This window comes from Paramormyrops kingsleyae, chromosome 21, assembly GCF_048594095.1.
Source record: "Paramormyrops kingsleyae isolate MSU_618 chromosome 21, PKINGS_0.4, whole genome shotgun sequence".
NCBI classification, from domain to species: domain Eukaryota; kingdom Metazoa; phylum Chordata; class Actinopteri; order Osteoglossiformes; family Mormyridae; genus Paramormyrops; species Paramormyrops kingsleyae.
The window spans coordinates 5,938,480-5,961,210 of record NC_132817.1 but is presented as its reverse complement, the minus strand read 5'-3'; the positions used below and the strand labels follow the sequence as shown (position 1 = coordinate 5,961,210).

General features: G+C 47.1%; 2 protein-coding genes across 6 annotated transcripts; both read right to left on the bottom strand.

Annotated features, from left to right (window-relative positions):
- Positions 1 to 180: 180 nt before the first annotated feature.
- Positions 181 to 6,104, bottom strand: haus5 (HAUS augmin-like complex, subunit 5). Of its 4 annotated transcripts, none has more exons than XM_023818454.2 (20): positions 5,977 to 6,104; positions 5,595 to 5,690; positions 5,432 to 5,494; positions 5,291 to 5,323; positions 5,084 to 5,108; positions 4,786 to 4,918; positions 4,304 to 4,463; positions 4,143 to 4,227; positions 3,949 to 4,040; positions 3,803 to 3,857; positions 3,442 to 3,569; positions 3,069 to 3,147; positions 2,651 to 2,799; positions 2,273 to 2,435; positions 1,766 to 1,846; positions 1,444 to 1,589; positions 1,191 to 1,287; positions 971 to 1,109; positions 601 to 733; positions 181 to 459 (listed from the first exon to the last, which is right to left on the bottom strand). In XM_023818454.2, the coding sequence occupies exons 2-20, from the start codon at positions 5,687 to 5,689 to the stop codon at positions 354 to 356; spliced, it is 1,962 nt and encodes a 653-aa protein (XP_023674222.2). In that variant the 5' UTR covers position 5,690; positions 5,977 to 6,104; the 3' UTR covers positions 181 to 353. The 4 variants fall into 4 exon arrangements, with proteins under 4 accessions (XP_023674222.2, XP_023674225.2, XP_023674223.2 ...); XM_023818457.2 differs by having other exon boundaries at positions 5,595 to 5,749; positions 5,977 to 6,091; XM_023818455.2 differs by having other exon boundaries at positions 5,900 to 5,983.
- An 881-nt stretch (positions 6,105 to 6,985) lies between these two features.
- Positions 6,986 to 15,112, bottom strand: fzr1a (fizzy/cell division cycle 20 related 1a). Of its 2 annotated transcripts, none has more exons than XM_072704195.1 (14): positions 15,074 to 15,112; positions 12,496 to 12,647; positions 11,848 to 11,976; positions 11,432 to 11,495; positions 11,203 to 11,333; positions 11,031 to 11,113; positions 10,679 to 10,862; positions 10,528 to 10,593; positions 10,345 to 10,447; positions 10,065 to 10,249; positions 9,502 to 9,735; positions 9,159 to 9,263; positions 8,951 to 9,043; positions 6,986 to 8,535 (listed from the first exon to the last, which is right to left on the bottom strand). In XM_072704195.1, the coding sequence occupies exons 2-14, from the start codon at positions 12,562 to 12,564 to the stop codon at positions 8,494 to 8,496; spliced, it is 1,488 nt and encodes a 495-aa protein (XP_072560296.1). In that variant the 5' UTR covers positions 12,565 to 12,647; positions 15,074 to 15,112; the 3' UTR covers positions 6,986 to 8,493. The 2 variants fall into 2 exon arrangements, with proteins under 2 accessions (XP_072560296.1, XP_023674315.1); XM_023818547.2 differs by lacking the exon at positions 15,074 to 15,112 and adding an exon at positions 13,916 to 14,259.
- Between the last annotated feature and the right edge of the window lie 7,619 nt (positions 15,113 to 22,731).

Below are 22,731 nucleotides of genomic sequence, written 5' to 3'. Positions count from 1 at the left end.
TTCACTTTTGATTTCATTTCTACTGTTTTTTCAATATATTTCAGTTATGTCCACATGTCACGTTTAACCTATATAATTTATAATTTCTCCTCGTTGGCTTTGCCTTGCCTGAAACTAGTCACTGGAAAACAAAAATTTAACACAGTGGGTAGGACTAATACAACACATGACCAGTAGAGGTTTCATTTGATTAATTTTATTCAAAAGTGAGGAAATGGGAAATAAACATTTTGCACACAGCTAACACCAAGAAGCATTATGAACTCAACACTCCAATAGCATTCTGCTATGATGTCTGCAGGAGCTGAAGCAAATTTTGGCCTGTCCACGTCTAGCCGGCCATGGACGGGGACTTATTCAAGGGCTTTGGCCGCAAGCCTCCATCGCTGGAGCCACTGCTGCAGAGTCAGACCCCCTGTCGTCATCTCCGGCAGGGCAAACTGCGCTGGCTGCTCCCACCTGCAGACAGAGGAGAAAGGAAGGACAGACAAGACAAGGACAGATATCAGTAATGTCTGGTGCACAGGTGCCGAGCAGCACTGGCGAAACACCCCCACAGTGCTGATCTGGGGCTGAGGTTAGGGGTGCTGCAGTGCTCACCAGTGGCCAATGGCAGTTTTCACTTCAGCTGCAAACAGCAACGCCTGGGAGGTCCTCTGGCTCAACTGTTGGACCTGAGGCAAGACAGACTGGAGCAGCTCTTCATCCAGCTCCCGCACCTGCAGCAAGAGGGCTGGGGGTGGGAGGGCAGAGTGTGATCGGGGGGCGAATCAATGGGAATCAACAGCCGCAGCTGGGGAGTAGGAGGGGTGAACTTTCGTTTTACAGGGTGGTTTGGGAAAAGTCAATATTCATAAGAGAAGCTACCTTTCTCAAACCACCGTGTAAAACGAAAATTCGAGTGATTGACGATTCTGTCTCCATTACAGATTTACTTCCTGTGTCAAAGGTGAACAGGAAGAGGCCTCACCCGTAAGGTCGGGGGCACGCTGCTGAGCCCTCTGGTTTTGCAGGTCAGTCTGTGAGGCCGAGTACAGCTGGAGCAGCCGATGCAGGAATCGCAGCCGCAGCTGCTGGGAAACAGCCTGGGCACAGAGCTGCTCCGGAGCCTGGAGGGACAGGTGGATGGGGGTGAGGCCACTGGTGAACAGGGCGGGGCGTGTGAGGGGTTCAGCGAGAAGGGGGCTCACTTTGTACATCGGGAAAGCCAGGTTCTGGCAAAGGCTATGGAAGGTTCCGGAATGGAGGCGGTGAATTGAGAGCCACTCAGCTGGGACACGTTGCACACTGGAACAAATTTCATACAGAAAGCTAGTTTAGAAATCGGATTTACAGGTAATTGCTTGGTGAACATTTATTTGATATGACAGCCAAGCACGCAGCATTCCTCCGACACCCTGCTCCTCTCGCCAGGGCTGTGCAAAGGGCGGGGAACCTGCTTACCCGTCGAGCGTCCTGGCATCGAGAGCTGCCAGTGACACTCCTGCCATCTGCCGGACCCCCTGGGACACCGTGTTCCGCAGGTTCCCCGCCGCATCCAGCACGCTTTGGCACAAGGGAGCCACTTTACGCTGCGCAAAGTGCCCAACCTGAAGATGGGGCAGTGGGTCAAAGGCAGGCAGGGAAGGCGGGGAAAGAGTCTGAGGAAATACGTTTGCCACTAAACAAATGACCATTTAGCAACAGGCAATCGGTGGTATTTGGTTACAAAAAAAAATAGGGGGTTATGGTAGGAATGCGCGGTTAGCGGCGAGCGGACACACACCTCAGCGTGGACACGAGACACTGCGGTCTTGGCTGCAGAGTTCCCCTTGATCAGTCCCCTAATTTGCTCCTGCTTGTTGTCCTACAGCCACAGCAAGGTGAACGGTGATTAAAAGCACAAAAACATACAAGCTTGGTGCTCTGAGAGCACCTGGCCACAATAGGCTAATCCCACTGTCCATCACTGATTTATATTTTTATGATATTCATTTAGCAGACACTTTATGTAGAGTGATGTACAGCTGGGAAAGCAGACAAATCACTCCGTGACCACGGGATTTGTTCTGATCACGAGCGCAGCCTCCTAACCCACTGAACCAAACACCAGTGTGACCTTTCACCTTAACGGTGCTAACCAACCCTCTTCCACTTCCTCCCGAAACACAACCAAGAGAGCAGCTGTAGGCGTTGGCTTCAACCACAGGCATTACTCAGTTTAGAAAACTGGCCAAAAAGAAATGTCAAACAGGAAGTGTAGTCGGAACAGGAAGCGCAGACTCAGACTCACCACAAGTTGCCTGAAGTCCATGATGCTTTGCCACCGACTGCGCAGACCGTGGACGGCGTCCTGCCTGCGCCGGACCTGCTCCTCCAGCTGCTCGCACTGGCTTAGCACGCTGTCCCGTAATGCAGCCTTCATCACGCACTGCAGCTCCACCTCAAATGCCGCCCTGGCCCAGCAAAGTTAAGCATCCGCTTGGCAACGTGTCACGTTTTCTTATTGGAGTCAGTAACTGGGGGCCCTTCAGTCGACGTCTCACCCTCTACCTCACTAACGGGCCCCCGGGAACATTAGCAAAAGGTGTGATTAAAATGCACCACAGGTAGTACTTAAACTGGGAGTGAAACACACAGAAAAACCCATTTAAAGCATGGACAGACTTACTCTGCCAGCGCCTCAGTCTGGCCTTCACCGCCCAGCAGGTCCAGCGCCGCCTCCTTCTTGCGGGCATCTAGCTGGGTCTTCAGCTGCCGAAACCGGACCTGGGTCAGCGCCTGCTGTACGAAGATTTGCTCCACATCCTGCCAGCCCGACTGCCAGGAGACGGGGGGGGGGGGGGGGGAGGTGTCACAGAGCCAGCAATGCAGACAGATGTGCTCGCAGTATACAGAGCAAATACTTTAACCATTTCTTTAAAGAACACCCCGGGAACTCATTCCTCACATTCCTGAAGAGGGCCTGGTCTACAGATTTTGGGGATTCTCCTACTAAATTTCTACAGATGATTAAACATAAAAAACTGAACGAGTGAGGAAAGCTGAGAATTATTCATGCAAAACTGAGGTCACAGGAACACCGGTACCTGCAACAGAGACCTCACTGATGGCAATACTTCATCCTGCCCTGACATCCCCTGCAGGCTAGAGCTCTTGTAGTGATACCTGTGTCACACGTTAACAAGGCTCAGTGTGAAACAGACAGTCTGACCACATCGAACAATGCAGGCACCCATCATTCCGTCAAACACTCAAGGGGAGCCTGCAGCCTATCACAGGGAGCACAGGTCTGGCGTGTTAATGAATACATTTTAATGAATAAACATACCACACAGAGAAATTTAATAGACTCCTTTGTAAACTGTTCTTGAAGTTTTGAACAGTCCTTTTACATCCCAGAAATACTGAATCAATAGACCCTTTTTCCAAGATGCATACGTTGTTTATTTTTAAGTTTACCCGAGTGCAGCCACCTCCTGTCCGACATCTAAAGTAGCCTGCTTCTCCTGCAGGGCCACCTGCTGGTGGGAGGCCAGGTGTTGCAAGGCAGACAGCAAATGGCTAGGAGGATGAGACTGCAGCAGGTCCTGATCACAAAGCAGGGAGACAGCAAGGCGAGCTGAAGCATTTGTTCTTATTCAACGGGCTCAAAAGGATCCATTTGTTACACTCTGAATGCACTCCTGTTACTCTATAAGACCCTTAACTGTGACGACTGGGTGCATTTTAGAACCATAACATATTTACACAAGTTTTTTTTTTTTTTTTTTTAAAACAAGCCACAACTGCATATCAATAGCGACCCATTTACACGCCTGACCTCCACAGCGCTCAGCCAGTGCTGGAAAACCACCCCCCTCTGCTCACGGGACATGCTGGGAGGAGAGAACAAGAAACGCAGTCAGGGCCGAGTCCACAAGCAGGGTCCCGGGACACGCTGTGCCTGAGCTACGAAGCACCACTTACTGTACAGCTGAAGAAGGCACCCTCTTGAGCTCACTCTCCAGCAGAGAGCAGAAGAAGCTCACCCTCTCCTCAACCAGCTTCCTCACCGCACGCTGAGGATGAGTGAGAAACCTTGTTAGCTCCCTGGCAACCTAAGTGATGCAAGGACATCCAAACACTAGATGGCGCTGTGTGCAGGTGAACCAGGTACTTACAAGAACCTGAGGCTCTGGCCCCAAAGAGCTCAGGCTGTCACTGCTACTGTCATCGCCCCCGAACACCAACTCCACTTCTGCCTTCCTACAACAGGACACAAACTATCACTCAAAAAATGCTGGGGCTAAAAAGTCTGGAAGGTAACAAACAGCACCCCCACCTGGAGAGCCGGCTCAGGGTCTGGCAGTGGCCATTGAGTCTGCGGCAGTCCTGGTCCACCGAGCGGCGCTCGTCAGCACAGCGCTGCCTGGCCGCCTGCAGCAGAAGATCCCTCTGGCGGCTGTCCCTGTCACTGTCCCAGCTGCGGCCAATGCACCTCTCTGCGGGGGGAGGGGACACTGAGTCACGAGGCCGCATAACGGCAACACCGCAGCTAACCGCAACTTCACAGGAGTGCTTCTGTTCTGCACTGCTTATGGCAGGACGGCACACGACACAGCGACGTGCTGCCATCCCACTAGACCAAAGTCTCTCAGGACTGCCTGTGTGGAGTAAGGAGGACATGACTGCTGGGCTGTGCAAGCGAGCATCTCTGTGGCTGCGTGTGAGGGAGAGACAGAGAGACGGCTGCTGTGCTCTCTGACTTGCACAGACTTCTTAAACAGTTACAGAAAAATGGATGGATGGATGGATGGCTCTCACCCTCAGCCTCAAGCTGAGCCTCATCTATGCTAATCTGGGCATCCAGCTGATTAAGCTCTGCTCTCAGCTCCTCAATATCCTTCTTCAGCCTCTCTTTCTTGGCCACCTCGCTCAGTCCCTCCACCCGCTGCACCTGGGGGAGCAAGATGCCACTAAAATGTCACATGCAGCCACTTCTACACAAACCATAAGCGAGCATGAGCATGTGCACACACACGCACAGGGAAAATGCCCTGTAATGACATCACAATGCCGCTAAGCTCCGAGGAGTCACACCCTCAGCGAGGCGCTGTCTCACCTCATTATCCTGCAGTGATTTGTACCTGGGAAGTCACACCATCAAGGAAAAAGAAAATCAACTCAGCTTCACCCCTCACAGCTGTGTGCTTCAGCAAACATCCGCGTGGACCGATCTCCGCCACATGCTGCTAAATTTAAAATTCAGGGTGATTCATGCGCCAATCGAGGCACTTTCACATCGGAGCACGGCTAAGGAAAAGGATACCATTGCAGATTCCCACGCATAATTCTGACATTTCTGCAGAAACAAAGGAGGGGGTTGACGTAACTTGGAAGAAACAGAGTCTGCTGAAAGAAACTAAAGGTCTAAATTAAACGAATACAGTAATCAGATCCGTTTACTCACCTCTGGTTGTAAACATGTTGAATGACATATTCCCAAATAGAGGAACCCCGTCCAAGGCACAGCCTAGGGAATCAGACAGATTTCAATTCTCATAAGACAAGGCATTCACAAGGTATCGGGAATACATTTACGTTTCTTCGGGACGGGATATCCTGCTACGCACGTTTTTAAATTGTCAGGAAGGAGGTATTTCGATGGCAGATTAAACTCCTCTGTAGCCCACCGCTTAATTTCCCGAGGAAGACTCCGGTCAGCCATGCTGGAAAGGCATCAGAAAACACGGGCGATAACCGCTGACGGCAAGCACTCTGTGTCCGTCTATTGATAATTAAGAGATGCAATTTCGGGACTCGAAAGACAACGGAAACCCAAGCTGATATAACGACGTCTACACTAATTTACCAAGAGAGCTTACAACACCTCATCGCTCACCGAGACAATGAAGAAAACCGCAGAAAAGGAAGTTACGATTTCTCAGCCAAATTAAAATGCTGAATAATTTAACTACTAAGTGGCGAAGTTAAAAACAGTTAGACACACCGCACCTTCTTATATTGGTTATTCCGTCCAAACTGAAGTTGGCTTATTTTGGAAGCAGTTCCAACTTCCCGCCATGTCGCGTAAGCTAGTTCAGCGTCATTTCCGGTGCACGCCTTGCTTCTGGGTAATGCAGTTTTCTATACTTTATCATATCTGGAGAAGTCACTCTAGCTGTGTTTCTGCATAGCTATTTAAAGTACAGTGGTACATCAGAACTCGAAATTAATCCGTTCAGAACTCCGAATCGAATCCTAAAAAGTTCGAGTTCTGATCGAATTTTTCCCATAAGAAATAATGGAAAACCAATTAATTGGTTCCCGGCCCCAAAAAATTACACCATAATGTTATTTTAGCATTTAAACACAAAATGAATCGGATAAAACAAGAAAAGTATATACGGTACTAAACACATCTAAGCAAATTTATCAAAACAGTAATTTTTAAAGTAAGAAAATAAATGTATCCAAACAATGTGTAAAGTTTAAAAAATCGTCTGCGTTTGGCCTGCCTTACCTGTAATTAAACCCCGTATTCCCCGATACCCTGACGTTTGCTCCTGTGTCTCCGTTCCGTCCCCGTTGGGCACGACAATATTATTATAATTAAATGTATGACTGGTTTATTATTAATATTAAAATAATTAAGTATTCTTTTTTTAAAATGTATTTTATTATATAATTGCTGTTACTGTCTATCATTGTCTAAACGTATTTTACTGTCTAAATATATGTATTCAGCTAGTGTAAACATGCATGATGATATCACAGCGAATGAGAGGCTGAGACTGAAGCGTTACCCCGTTTCCGCTGAGACGTGCCACGTGACTCATTTCCCAGCGCATACAAGTTCTTAGGTCGGCGTTTACGTTTTGACTTGAGATTCAGATCGATTTCCAGCTAAAAAAAATTTCAAAGCTGCCCCTCTACTTAATTAGGAAGCGCTGGACAGTGAAGGTGTTGGAATTGAAAACGGAAAGGATCTGGATACCTGAAAACATCACAGACAAGACAAACATGGGCCAAAAATTAGAATTTATTCAGTTATGTCCATAAATTCTTTGAGTTTGTGTTAAACATTCTTTAAGCTGTTCAAGTTGGCAGTTATGATCTTAACTTTGCTGTTGCTAAGAAAAAATGAGACATACAAAATAAAAGAAAAAAAAAAACTCAGGACATAAAAACAGTAAGTCAGTGTTGAAATTTCTCTCACATTCAACCCAGATTGTAACACTGTCCACAAGTCAAATAAATAACATTCATTCCAATAGAAGCATGCCATTCAAGCGATCACAAACAAGAGCAACACGCACAGAAAAAATGACAAATGTCATTTTTCATATTGAGTGATTTTCCCCCAAATATCCTACTGTCTGATCAACTCGTGAAAAAAACAAACTTGAATTAGCTGAAACTCAAATATGCATGGAATTATAATACAATATGTACCTGGGAAATTCACCGTGAAACATGCAGACAATCCTATTTTAAACCTGGATTTGCATCTGGCAGTACAGCAGAACCACAAAGCACTGCCGATATTGTTCTGGGTTTAGCATGCATACTGACAGTGATCATAGCTTACCATCCTTTAGTGACCATCGTATGCAGGTTATGCGAGTGATTCACACAAGAACATGGCAGGATGATGAAAAGCAGCCAGGCTCAGCTCGTTAAAGCACGCCGATGCCACCAGCAATCACACGTACGGCAAGGAAACCAAAACGGCACACAGACCATTTAAAAAGGTCAAACTGATGAACAGAAATAGGTTTACATGACCAGGAATTTCACTGATTAGCCAAAGCTAGTGTAAAAGACGAACAGCCTTAAATTAGTTTTCCAACAAAATGGCCAAATTTTAACTAAAAATTGTTCGCATCCAACTGATTACCAACATCTTCCAACTGCTCAATCACTTTAAGTGAAGTGCTTTTATACATCAAAAATGTTGATTCTCTTTTCTACAGTTGAACTTTGATAGTAATTTTAGGTCCTCTGTAGCTTCCATTCCCTGATTTCCATAAAGAAATACAACCTAACAGTGAGACTTAAAAACACGTGTTTGCTTCAGCATATCCTAGAGTCTCCATTTGGCTCCACCTCATTCTTAAAAGAAAAAGAAAAAAAAGAAAAAATTTGCCCATCAGTGTCCAGGCCCGGTTATTTCAAGGTAATTGGTTTGCACCATGTTAAGGCTGGTTCGCGCAAAACTTGCTGTTCGCAACACACACACACGCGCACGCAATGGTATAAAACGGTACATAGAAAAAGAAAAGCCAAAACAATTAGAACAGAACTGTACATTTAACAAACAAAACAAAAATGACTTCCTTTGATTCTGTATTTGGCTGTCCCAAAATCAAGTCTCTTTGTAAACAAACAAAAATGAAGAGAATGGCCCCCACCACTCCTCTCCTGTTTGGGGGGGGGGGGGCGTGGCTTTGTGAGTGACAGTTATGCTCTGGCATCGGCATCCTGTCTCTGTGAAATGTGACGCTGCTCCCCCCAGAGCACCGCGCTGTACTACCGTATCCGGGTGAAGAGATTCAAAACAGACACAGATTCCTGCAAACGAAACAGACCGATTACAAGCTGCAGAGCACTGCAAATTCAACACACACACACAGTTCATATATTCCTATCTTCGTGGAGACTCTCCATTCATTTCTATAAGCATAACTGTAATCCTAAGTATGATAACCCTAACCTCTACCCAGCTCTATTAACCTCAAACCTTAAGCATAAGTAAACAAATAAAGTACAAAACTTTTGGCTATTTTAGGTTTTTTTGATTGCATTCACCGACATTTATAATATTAAGGTTTATATTGAGAGGACCTGAAAAATGTCCCCACAAGCTAAAACACATTCTCTCTCGCTCTCACACACACACACACACACACACACACACACACACACACACACACACACACACACACACACGATAACTCTCGGCCTAGTGTCCCACATGGGCCATCACCTTTGTCGACCGCGTTTTGCTGAACACGTTCCAGAAGCGCAGGGTCTCATCTCCAGCCCCCGTCACGATGGCCTCTCCATCTGGTGACATGGCCTGCAGGAGGAGAGCCCCCCCAACCCCACACACAATTTAACACCAAACAAAGCACAGCACAGAGCACAGAAAAGTAGTGACTAGACCCCCCCCAGCAGGAAGCCACAGGCCCTACCAGATAGAGGACTCTGTATGAATGACCCGTCAGCTTGGCCACCTGAGTCAGGGAGGGGTACTTCCACACCAGGATCTGGTTCTGAGAGTAGCCGTGGGTGCTCACCTGTGGGGGGGAGGGGGGCACAGCCATTACATCGTCACGGGAAAAATAAGAATCCCCATGCTGATTTTCAAGTGGAAGAACGTCCATCGACCCACCCACCAATTGATCATCCATCCGTCCACCCACCAATCCACCTACCCCCCCACCAATACTATGGATAGGTTACTGTATACACTGTTAGTGTAACTCTGCCTGGCTAAGTAAACACTCGGATACGGGCAGGGCGGGGCGGCCATACCAGCTCATTGGTGTGCTTGGACCAGGCCAGGTTGCAGACTTGCGAGCCGGTATCGGTGCACTGCAGCGGCTGCCCTGTCAGCGTGTTCCAGAAGCGGATGCAGCGGTCAGCCGTGCCCCCGCCCGACGCCAGCAGCCCGTGCTGGTGGGGCGACCAGGCGATGGCCTTCACCGCTGCCAGGTGCTCCGTGTATTGCTGCACCGGCAGCACGCTGGAGTGGTTCCACACTAGCAGCTGGGGAAAGGGGCGGAGCCTCAGCACGGCACAGCACAGCCTCACAGCACAGCACAGCACAGCACAGCGCCGGCCTCACAGCACAGCACAGGCACTCTATGCCTTTTCGCAGCTTATCACACAGAAATAAGCCAAATGCACTTTATCAAGTTCATAATATTCATAATGCTAACTGCAAGAACACTGCAAATATTTTCATTCCACTTTCCTTACTGTAATTTTTCTACCCTCTTTATATCTGTATATCTGCTCATGGATCAAACAAAATTTCACCACCAAACCTAAGACTAGGACAGTGATTTAGGGTGGAAAAGCCCCCCCACACACACCTTGTTGTCGTTGCCCCCGGAGGCAAGCAGCTGGTGGTCTGTGCTCCACTTAAGGCCGCAGACCTCCTGACGGTGGCCCTGCAGGCGGCGCTCTGACTGCAGGGGGGGCGTGCGGATGTCCCGCTGCAGGATCACGCGGTCGCGGCTGCCTGACGACAGCTGGTCCGCGTTCCACGCCAGCGCGCCTGCCGGGGGGAGGGAGGAGGCGGGGCTAATGCACGCCTGGCGAAGGGGAACCTTGAAATGCAAGCCTTGAAAGAATAATGCGAAGCCTCCTCACCGACTCGAGCCGTGTGCCCCTCCAGCGTGGAGAGCTTTTTGCCGGCGGCAGCATCCCAGATTTGTACGAAGCCTTTGTGCGTCCCCACGGCGACCAGGTTACCCTGGAGACAGTGCGTCTGTCAGAATACCACGACGCAGACAAGACTACCCGGAGGTGAGGGATGAAAGCACGAATACTCACCCTCTCGGACCACCCGACGGAGGTGACAGAGTCCCCCTCCACCGAAAGGTCACACAGTCGGGTCACCTGCAAGCGGGCGAGAGCCATTTAACCGGCGGCCTCCGACTGAATCGGAAACAGGAGCCATGGAAACGGCCCATCGCCACGGTACCTGGCTGGTGCAGGCGCTCCACAGGTAGACGCAGGTGCCCAGGCCCACGCTGAGCACGTTCAGGGACGACCAGTCCACCAGGTTCAGGTAGAAGTCGTCCTGCAGCTCGGGGGCATCCAGCACCTTGAAGGGGATCTTGGAGATCTTGCGGGTGGGTTTCCGCGGCGAGCGCAGCAGCTTCTGACTACAGGACATGGCAAACGCAGAACGTGAGAAGATACTTAATATTAAAATAACAGAGACATTATATATTTTATGGACTCTGCAATGTCTACTCCAGTAAACCGTGTGTGTGTGATTATAACATGATCTTATGTGATTCCATAACTGATCTAGGGTTCAGATTTCTTACCTCTTGCTGCTGACGGGCGATAAGGAATACGGCGAGATGCTGTTTCCATCGTCAGGGGTGGAGCGCTTGGCGCTGATCGAGTACTGCAGGCCGGGAAGAGAAAGACCAATTAAATGAGAGTCCTTCCAAATAAGGGTGGGGCCATAATGCTGGGGGGCGGGGCTCCACTGACATTAAAGAGGCTCCGCCTCTCGGGCGTGGACGGCTGCAGGCGGCGGTCCTCCGTTTGGGGATCCTGCACTTTCTCGATCCCAGCGCCGAGCAGCTCGTTCTTCAGGAGGGCGGAGTACGCCAGGCCATCCGCTGGACAAAGAGGAAGGAGGCGGCCATTAAGCTTCACGACAACCCCTACGCCATACTATAAGGAATCGGGATGTAGATAAATAAGGAGCAAAGATCACCTTTGCTGGTATCAGACGTAGCATCCTTGGTTTTCCTGTTCTGACTGGGCGACTTCTCGTTCTCCTACAGACAGGCATTTCCCAGTATTAATCAACAATGCAAGTTTCAGGCAGGGTGGCCGCCTTCAATCAGGTGACTGGAGGGAGATTTTCAATTCGAAACACGTCTGCAGTGTCATGCACACGCATTTAACAGTAATGTAACATGTATGTGCATGTAACAGTTTAATTACTTTGTAAATAGTCAGTAGGGTTTGCAATCTACCCCAACGCTTCTGATGTTGTTACTTTTAGGTTTATAATGCAATAATACAGATTTGCCATAAGATTTCTTGGGTGAGGGAGAGTTTGAAAGAGCGTCACGCCAGATGCGAGAGACTTGGCAGCCCTGTAGGGGGCAGTGTTCAGGGGCTCACATTGATCCTGTGGAAGTTGATGCTCCAGTTGGCACCGGCGCGGGACGGAATAAACCTGTCACCGTGCTTGCTGGGTGAGGACAGCGGGGAGTTAGTGGGCGTCAGAGATCTCATCACTTCCGTCACTTTCTGCAAGGCAAAATATAAGAGAAGACTATGCCGATGTCTCCACTGCATGAAGCTGGTTCTCCTGTTGAATATGAAGTAGAGAGCTCTAACCGAACTCTATCCCCACCCTGGGAAAGAGGACCCACCCTCCACAGCCCAGGCAGTCATGTGGCACACAACAGTTATCTCAACATCACCATTGCGAAGCAAATGGGAGACTGTGGGCCGGATCTGAAGAGGACTTTCCTGAAGGAGGATCTGAGTGTAACAGACCTCAGTGCCACTTAACTTCCCCTGGAAACCCAAGCAACAGTCCTCTGAAGATCTCAGAGTTTTGTGTAACACTGTAGAGGTCGGAAATCCCACGTAAAAGGAAACAGGAATTAGCACTGATAAGCTGTTGTTACTGAAGTTATTCCTGCTGGGCCATGAATTTCAGAAGACTACACATCCTCTATGACTGAACCCTCAAACGAAGCCACGAGGAAACAGGAAAACTAGTCTGAGTCACAGCAGACATGCATCCTTATGGAAACTCACAATGGGGCTGGGAATCTCGTTCTGGATGTTGATCTGCCGCAGCAGCCGACGTTCATAGTCCTGATCCATGGCTGGACCGGAGTGGGAGGGCACCCACTGGCTGGGAAGGAGCTGGGGCCGCAGCAGAACTCGGCGTGCCGGCGGTCGATAGCCTGCACACGCCCGGGGGAGACAAAAGGCAGGGCTGCAGCGATACTCAGAGAATGACCAGCTTGCCTTGTTTACATCTCGTTCCTACTGAGACTAAGCATTCCTCATAACAAACTAGCGTACAAACACAGGGGACCTAACACAGGCTGGGTTTGAATAGGCTGTATGGCGATGCTTGAAGTGCGATAAAAAATTAAAATTACACATCTGTGTACAAGTAAGAGAACAAGTACATAGGATATGCGGAAAAACACACAGCAACCTCTCTGTTTTAAAAGATATACACACACATACACAGAGGTGAGAGTGAAGTTTGGGGTCAGCTGTCTATCCAGCACTCCTGGAGCTTTTTTTTTTTGGGGGGGGGGGGGGGTTATGGACCTTGCTCAAGCGCCCAGAGGCTGTTCCAGGGAACACAGGACTCTAACTGTCGCCTTTTCGGTCACAGACAGCAAGCACTCTCAGTTACACAGACACCACACCACATCATGCAAAAGCAAAGGTCTGTTAGCCATGTTGTGACAGCATCAAGCTTCTCTACACCTGCTCCCGTGAAAGGAAAACTCACACAGATCATACCAACAGCTGTCTTCAGACACCAGGTGCCCTTGTCCCAAATCTAAATTTACCCCAAACGGCTTTCAGAGAAGCAACAGTTCTTCCAGGAACAGAAATGCCGAGCATAAGTCACCTTCTGACAGGCTTTGTATACAACAGCTGCCTATACATTCATACATTAAGCAAGTAATTAGCGCACGGAAGTTCATTTTAAAATTAAAAGTGACCAATAAGCTCGCTATCTGGGGCCAAAAATATTCTCGAGCAGTAAAGTATACAACAAATTACAGCTGTCAGCGAGTCCCCACCCATTACCGAGATACCGCTTCCTTCTGCACATTCACCAGGCCAACTAATCGATTCCTATCCATCTATTAGGTATCCTCAGGTAATACATATTCTCATGAAACGATGATTAACGATTTACTATTAAATACAGATCACAGTACAAGTTGATCTACCGTCACTGGTGGTTAGCAGAAATGCGAGCACCAAAGTAATAATACTTCACACCCAGCTCACCTCATCCAGCTATTGCAGAATAAAGGCAATTCGAAATTAAAGTCAAAATGCAAATGATTACGTCTTCTTGTTGCGGAGATAGCCCCGAAGGACATATTATGGCACAGATACCGTATTAATCGAACATTACGAAGTAGAACTGGTGGCTTCCTAGCTAGAATATTGTTTAGGTTCAGTTGTAGTCGCTTACCTCAGCTCAGGGGACTGGCGATCCTAAACTCGCTGGGCCAACTGCCTCTTGGCATATGCGGAATAAAACCCCCAAATCAGCCGGCCTTAACTCGCGCACGATGAGACGCCAGCAGCCATCAGCAATATCACCAATTTCCACAGTGTGATTTGTCAGGTTCTGTCTTATTCTTCCCCAGTCCCGATGTAACATGGACGACGCCAAGAATGTTTGCTATCCTTTGGGGCGCGGTGCATTCTGGGAGCCGGCGTGATGACGTCGTACAATTTGAATCAATACAAAAAAAGCCAATCTGCGTTGTCAGGGAAACCCGCTTTATTTCAACGTGTGACTGCTAGCCTGCTAACTGCTAACATGTCTATTGTCTGTGTAACTGGCTGGCTAAAAAGCTAGGCAGCTGACGCGCTAATAATGCATGAAAACTACCAACCAACGAAACTGATCATATTAACTATTAATACAACATATAATCACAATGTTGGAACTTGTCTATGCTGCAAGATGTTTTAGCTTGGCTTTAATCTATTTATTCGCACAATGACCAGAAAACCGGAAAGCGTGAATTAAACTTTATTAAAAGGTCTCGGGGGAAATGTGAGAGCTATTGGTTAGATAACCACACTAAAGCTGTAATTACTATCTAGTTACGTATTTATTCCTTATCAGTCTGTAATTCATTAGCTAGTGTTTATTGAAAGTGATACCGGGGAGGTCAGTTGGAGATCTCCCCACGGTAGCTGGCTGGGTTAAGTAATGAAAGAATTAAATAACTCATCATGATTTAAAAAGTGAACGTTTAGGAACTACAGCTTTTTAAAAGAGGGATTCTTACACAGGCATAACATAACATTCCTACCCAGTTTCGGGTAGAGCATCTGGAAATCAGTATGGGGTCACGGGAATTCAAATAAAGTACGTAAAATACATCAAAACAGCATACCAAGGAGACTGCCTTCACTGGAAATTAATGTTTTTACAGGGACGAGCTACGCCGTAGGCGCTCCACGCCGCTTATTTCCGGCCATCACCGCCGTGTCCCCGCCCACACCGTCGCGAGGTCGCCGTGTCCCCGCCGCCGCTCGTGTAGCAGGGACCGGAACGCGTGCGAAAATGGCCGGCGACGAGGTCCCGCGACCGCTCATCCTCCTGCTCATGTACCTGCTTATGAAGCGCAGGAAGGACATGAACGACGCCGAAGCGAAAAGGCGGAACGAGGTCCGGCGCCGAATCGCACACAGGCAGCATTTCCTGCAGAGGCAGCGGAGGATGCTCATGGTAAAGCATGCATGGGGCAGCCTGCATACGCTGCAGGGCACGTTATTCCTAAATAAAATACAGAAAGTAAATTTGCATATATGCAGAGTGAATTTGCGTTTCTCCCGTCTTGGAAGATTAGGAATATTGTTAACGATGTTATCTTACAAATTTCCAATTCAACAGTAAATCACGATTGCAGAACAGGTTTGAGGTTGACGTTTAAAAAGTGTCGCCAAAGTAATGAACGCGCCTCACAAATGTACGGTTGCATCTCTTTACCTCCCCATCTCGTCCAGTCCATCCAGCAGCTCCAAGCCAAAGTTTTGCTGCATCTAGACGTCATTCGCTGCAAAAACATTAAACATTTTAACAGTATTTTAATTCTTGTAATTGTTCTTCTGTCTCTGCTGATTTTTCTTTAATCAACATCTATAATTCATGGAATTGTCCACTGACTTTCAACAGTGTGGACAGATGCCTGTGAATCACAGCAAATCCCTGTACTGGCACTGCAGATGTGTTCACAGTCTGGTCTTCTCTCCCCCACCCAGATGCTGATAGCGTACAGCACAAGTTGTCCCTGTAATCACCGCACACGCGTGTGGACCACCATCAAGTGCTCGGATTGGTGGGAACGGGTGGTGATGAACGAGTTCCAGCCCCACGATTGGCTGGAGAAGTTCCGCATGAGCAAGGACACCTTCCTCTTCCTGTGCGGCAAGCTGAAGGCACGGCTGGCCAAGCGGGACACGCATCTCCGGCCGGCGTTGCCCGTGGAGAAGCGCGTCGCCGTGGCTCTGTGGCGCCTGGCCACCAACGTGGAGTATGGCACCATCGGGGCCCTGTTCGGCATGGGCCGCTCTACCGTGTGCAAGTGTGTCCGGGAGGTGTGCCACGGCATCGCCGCTTTGCTGGGGCCGGCCTTCCTGCGACCTCCCGGCTTGCAGGAGCTGGACGAGGCCGCCGGGCTCTTCGAGCGGCGCTGGGGCTTCCCGCACTGCGTTGGCGTCGTGGGCAGCCTCCACGTGCCCATCGTCACCCCCTCCGGCAATACCGCCTGCTACAGGAACAGCGCAGGCTGGCTGTCGGTGGTGCTGCAGGGCACCGTCAACGGGCTGGGCCAGTTCTGGGACGTGTGCTCCTGCTTCCCAGGCAGCACCGAGGACTCGGTCATCCTGCAGAACTCCACACTGTGGGCAGCGGCCACCGGGGGCGCTCTCTCCCCGCAGCCGCCCCGACCTCTCATGGGCAGGCCGCTCCAGTACCTGCTGCTGGGCACCGAGGCGTACCCGCTGCAGACGTGGCTGCTGAAGAGATACCCACCCTCGCAACGGCTAACGCCAGGGCAGCAGGCCTTTAATGAACGGCTGAACCGCACGCGGGGCATTTTGGACGCCACCTTCTTGCGCCTCAAAGCCCGCTGGCAGTGCCTGCACAAGCACAATGACTGTGGCCTGGATCTGGTGCCAAGCATGATCTTGGCCTGCTGCATCCTGCACAACGTGTGTGAGGTGCACCGGGACAGCGTCCTGGATGAGTGGCTGGAAGAGGTGAGCCGGCACAGGTGTCCGCAGCCATGCGCCTCGCTGCCCGTCTCCGCGGAGGACCCAGCAGCAGAGGAAGTCCGCTCACTTTTCTGCGAACACCTCCTGCAGCAGCAGAATGAATAAGACAATCTGCTCAGGCCTACATTTTAATAGAGTTTGTTTTTATTTCTTACCTCTGGGAGTCTACTCTTTTTCTGCACTTCATTTTTTCACCTTCAAGGTGATACATCTACTTCACCAGCAGAGGGAGTATTTTTTCCCATCATCTAAAGCACAGAATATACCACTACCTGAACAGCATTCATATGATAGTGATTTTCTGTATTCTTTTTACGACAAATGAGTTTGTGTGTCCATATGAATTACAAAAAAGTGACAGTCACATTTTTACTACGAAATACAGGAACAGCACCATTTTCCCCTCTACTAAGGAATACATTTGTATTTCTGATTTTTTCTGCTTCCTAGGTGTTAAGCTGTTTTATATAAGAGGTTAAATAGCAGTTTTAGGTGGAGAATATCCAGCTGGCTCCATTATTTATTCTGTTGTAGTGAGATAGAAGTAGAGGTGGAGATATCAGGTCCAGAGAGTACAAATCCAGACCAGCCAGTTGAGCATAAAGAGTCACAGACACAGTAACTCAACTGGTTGGTTGAAACAAAACCTTGGTCTGGATTTCTACTCTCTGGACCTGAAATCTCCACCTCTGGGTAGTTCATGTTATTGAATTGGTTGCCACATTGAAAAGTGTTCAATAAAAGTTTGGTGATTAAAAGAGAAAAAAGATAAATACTTGAACTACCATTGTGTCAAATCCGACTAACATTCTCCTTTTTACTTCTTGTTTGAAACATTCATGAAGCCTTTTGTGGGTTTTACGGCATTTTTTGTTTTTTGTATTGCAGTGATTGGCAATAAAAACGTCAAATAAAAACATCCGACAGTAACTATGATCGACATAGAAATTCCACACATATGCAATGCTGTGAATTTGTTGAACTATGAAAATGCTCATCTGGCAATGTTAAGCTTCTGAAATGATCAGATTACAAATGTCTTAGTTCCCATTAAATTCCCAGTCTGTCTCACCAGTGCTGCGCTCACGGCTAGTTTTCCATCCGGCTCATATTATTTAAATCGGCTTGAATGGATGGAATTCATTCAAATTATTTACTGTTAAACTGATAAAAAAGGGTCCACACATTCACACCTGTGCATTTTCTTTACATGATAATTTGTAAACTTCCCATAAAACAGGATATATTTTATTTGGAATAATTGATCTGTAATTTTGGTTTGATTTAATTTAGATACACATCCACATAACTACTGGCTTGTGATTAGAATGCAGATTATGTTTAAGAGGATTTTCTTTCTTGCTGACAAATATGTAATGAATAAATCAGATTGGACATCCTCGGTCTAGTATAATATATATTATTATATTATCAGCTAGTCTCCTATGCAGTGTTACAGTATTACCCAAGTTACATGATTTTCTTACATAATTCTCATTAATGAGTATTGTTAACCCTGGAGATTGGATTTTGTGTGGACAATACAAATTCCATTAGACCACAGACTAGACTCTGATTTCCAAAGCACATACTTTGCAATAAAAGTGCCCTCAGTCTCATGTGGTGAAGGTAAGCCACAGCTAATTGCGTGGTGTCACGCTGTCAGCCTGCTCCATAACTCAGGCAAGCCACAGTAGTCCTTTAGATATGGTTTCGTAATGACAAAACTTTATTGGCTGACTGACGCTAATCCTGGCAGCATTCAAAGGAGGTCAGAGGGTTGCATGTTACGTGGAGATCTGTGTTTGCTAGGCAACCTGAAGATGACCTTATTTAGCAGAACCTTTTTTTGGTTAGCACTGTTGCCTAACAGCCCTGGGACCAGGGTTCGAGTCTCTGCCATGGCTCGATGTGTGTGCAAGACCACGAGTTTGCGGAATCTAAGCATGAAATGCATGTTAGATTATAGGCTTCTGCAATACAGGGCAATGCCTCCAGGTGGCAGTGAATATGTAGCAGATAGCTGTACAGTAAACACTTGTAGTACAGGTTAGTGACAGAAGGGGGCAGCCTGCATATGGCAAGCCCACAAGAGGAGGCCAAGGGATAAGCTGAGATGTGGAGACATACTGATCTAGGTCACCGTGAGGGAGGGAGATGGGATGAGGGTTGTTTAACCAGTATAAAGACATAGAAGGTGACAAGGTGAAGTAGCCATTCCATTCAAACTGTCACCCGGGAGGTGAAGGCACAGTCGCCCAGTCAGAAACAGCACAACGAGACAGGAAACATGCATCCTCTAATGATCTTTAACGTCACCATGAACATCCTCATCACCATCCTTTTCTGGAGCTACATATGCGTCTATTGGCTTGGAGTGTATGACCCAGACGAGGATGACCCATCTTAGCCCACTGGCACCAGTATTCATGGTTTTCAGCACTGGAAGCGGCCAGTAGGTATTTGCAGACGTTTTCTCCTGAATTCACCTAGATAGTAATTGGTTGCTGATTTAGCCTATCGAAGCTGAATAGTATCTATACCGTACGTTCTTAATGCGCTGAGGATGTGTTGCTCTCTTTGATTCCTATGAACATTGATTTTTTTTTTAAATCTTGTTTCTGCAAGCAACCAATCTTTCAACAAGTTTTTTTTTTTTACGCTGACATGAAACGGTGTAATGCTGTCACACTTCGTATCAGGGACGGGAAAAAAAAAAATGGAACACAGTCTGCAATGGAACACGCCTGCATCTGTCCAGCAAAGTAGTTCAGCAGTGAAGTCGTATCTCAGGTTAACTGCAGCCCAACGGATCTCTTTGCAATTTCACGTAGACACCAGCCAAGTTGAAGCTGAACGATTCATTTTATTGTTTGGTTTCTATGTCTTCAGTGACCCCAACCACGATGAAGGTGAACGAATAGTTCAGCTCCTGCACTTAATGTCCACGTATGATCAGTCATCTCATTCATCATTAGGAAGTTAAGTATCCAACTTATTTTCAATGCTACACCCATTGCTGTTTTGTTTTCCCGGTTGTTTTCATCCAGGCTCCTCATGTTTTTCTGAAAGTGGTCCTCATTTGAGTCTTTGCTGGACAATTTTCTCTTTGACATTTTTCCGAGCGGTTCGGTGACAGGTGGATATGCGTTCTGCGCAGGACAGCGGTGGACGTAAGGCCAGGCCTTTCATTTTGTTCCATGTGAGTTTGCAGTTTCTCTCAAGGAGAAAAAGGTCACAGTCACCTGTGTCTACGCGTACTTTCTTCAGACATATCAGTCTCTCTCAGGAGGATCCTCCATTCACCTATTGCTTCAGGTCGTTTCATTTTGAAAGCATCACAGTTGGACTTAAATCAATGAAGGCAACATGACACTTGCAGAATAAGTGAATCCAGCTGGAGATCAAGATGAGGGACGGAGAAATTAATATGGCTACAATTTTCTTTGTAACTTACAGAAAATCCCTTTCAGTCTGTGAAATGTAGCCAGAGATAAAGCTCAGCATTACAGGAATAAAGGAAACAAACTCCCAAGCAATCCTGCCTGAATGATATTTCTCACAGGCAAACATCTCAACCAGCGTAATGATACCAGAGCTTTGATACAAAGGTCATTCAACTCAAAGTCAGCAATGGCTCCTCCCTATTACCAACTTTCATCCAACCACAAACTTCTACTGACTCTTTTTCTGGAGTTATATCGATTTCTGCTGAAGAAAAAAAAATCAATATATTTTTATGTAGCGCCTTTCCCAACACAGTTGTCCCACAGTTTATTTATTTTTTTTGTTAAAAGAACAGTCAACGTGTTCTGTTCTGTCAGCCATTTCAGTTTAACTGTCAGCTACATCCAGGATTATTTGTATGGAGGGTTGTAATTACATGACGCCTAAAACTCTTCCCACTATATTCTCATTCTCAACACTGCTTTGTGTAGCTTTGCATGTACACAGACTGAGGTGGTAACTGTGCACTGTGGTCTTCCCTAAAGCAGCAACCACTTTGTATTGAAGTGAATTGACAAGTTGTTTTGACAGATTAACACTTGTATGACGTGAACCTGAGTTAAATCCAGTCATGCTGAGTGTCTGTGATTGAAATGTCCTGATCGGTATTAAATAAACTATTAGCTGTAACTCATGCCTCACCTCTGCTACATCCAATTATCTTCAGCTGCCATCAGTGTGAGTTTAGAAGCTGTAAATGTACAGATTAGATGTATCCAGGTCATCAAAGCTTCAGGCTGAGTAACAGAGATTATCTAAATCCCAGTCTGTGATGGAGATCTCCTCTACGTCCATGATTTATGAGATGTATTGCCCTGGACATCTGGAAAAAAAAACTCTGAAATAAAACTTAATAAAAAAAAACATGTACTAGTACTAAACATTTTAACAAGTTTGTTTTTGACAATACTGGAATATTTCTTTAAAATTACAACTGTACATTAGTTTATTCCAGTATTAATAATGTACATATTCGCTGTATTTCTGAACACCTCAACCAAGGTAGAGTAACGACTGGAAATGTTTGGACATTGTCAGTTATTGCAGTAGTTACATAAGTATATGAATTCATCTCGATTTCAAATTTCTCAAAACGCTAGTTTGAATTTAGTAAAACAACACGAAAATTCAACACAAAAGCAAAACTGACAGGTGGTCTGGAAAAAGCACAATCTTATCAATATTCAGAATGAAACTTTCACTTTCAATGGCTACTAACAAAAAAAGCAAATCTACCCTGTATAAAAATATTATTAAACATGTCTAAATGTCATCAAAGGTGTCTGAAGACCCATTCGAAATACCACATTTTATTAGGGTCTTGTCGTGCTCCCAAATGTCGACATCCCTCCCTCTGCATCCATTTGTAGGCCTTCAAACATTTGGTTTCTTTTGTTATACAGTATATCTATCCTGCACTAACCCTGAAACACCTTTGCTATTGATTATTCCGACTTAGAATTTAGGTTTATATAAGGAGTTGCAGGTGGTGACTGTCTGATAGCTGCTCAGAGCCAGCAGCTTACGATTAACAACTTCCTAATTTACACAGCGGGGTGTCAACCTTCCCCTCACCGCTCCACGTGCTCCAAGCACCTTGTCTGGCGTTGGGATTTCCATGCCTCATCCTCCTCAGGACGTTGTCCTTCAGCAGTCCTTAGGTCCACCTTCTTCTAAGCCAAGCTCAGCTCACCATGCGCTTGGATGGCTTAGTGTGACACCAGAGTGCCAGCTGAAGCTGCGGGAGCGGAGACGTCGGTCAGGATAGCTGCGCCTTCATCAGCTCCGTCTTCTCTGGAAGGTTCTCAGGGACCTAGGCGTGAGCCCGCAAATCGGAGTTTCTTTAGTAAGTAAGTGCAGCATTCTCATCTTTTAGTCGCCCTTCACTTTCACAGTGATTTCACCAGTTTGCTGAATAACCTTAAGGAGGTCAGCTAGATGGAAAACGGCAATCCCGTTACTTTATATCTGAAGTGACAGGTAGATATTACTTCTCTGAAGTTTAAAAATCGATTCCAGTCTACATAGGTTTCAGGAATCAAATATGCAGTCAAGATCTCATCCTCAATCGTGAGTCATTTGTTTTACGTTTATCAACCAAGAGTGGAAAGTTTATTTAAACCATCAGAAGAAGGTTGCTCAGTGAGGTCTACAATCGTATTAAAAATTTAAGCCAGCAGTCATAATCACTTAAAAGGATACTGGTGAATCAGTTCTGTACTGTGGGCTGGGCTGGATTACTGTAAATAAAGCCGGACATATTCACCAACTTTGGCTGCAGGGATGCAAACGGGACACTTTGATGGGAAGTTGACAGAGAGAGACATCGTCAGTTAGGAGCGGCGACATCACATGATGACCTCACGTGTTTTCGCCTTCTAGGTGGCCCACCGTAGGTGAGAGAACAGGTGGGGATGGTGAGGAGGCTCCCCCCCTCACCATGAAACTTGGGGGGGGGGCACCGAGTGTCCGGAGAGGAGCAGAGTC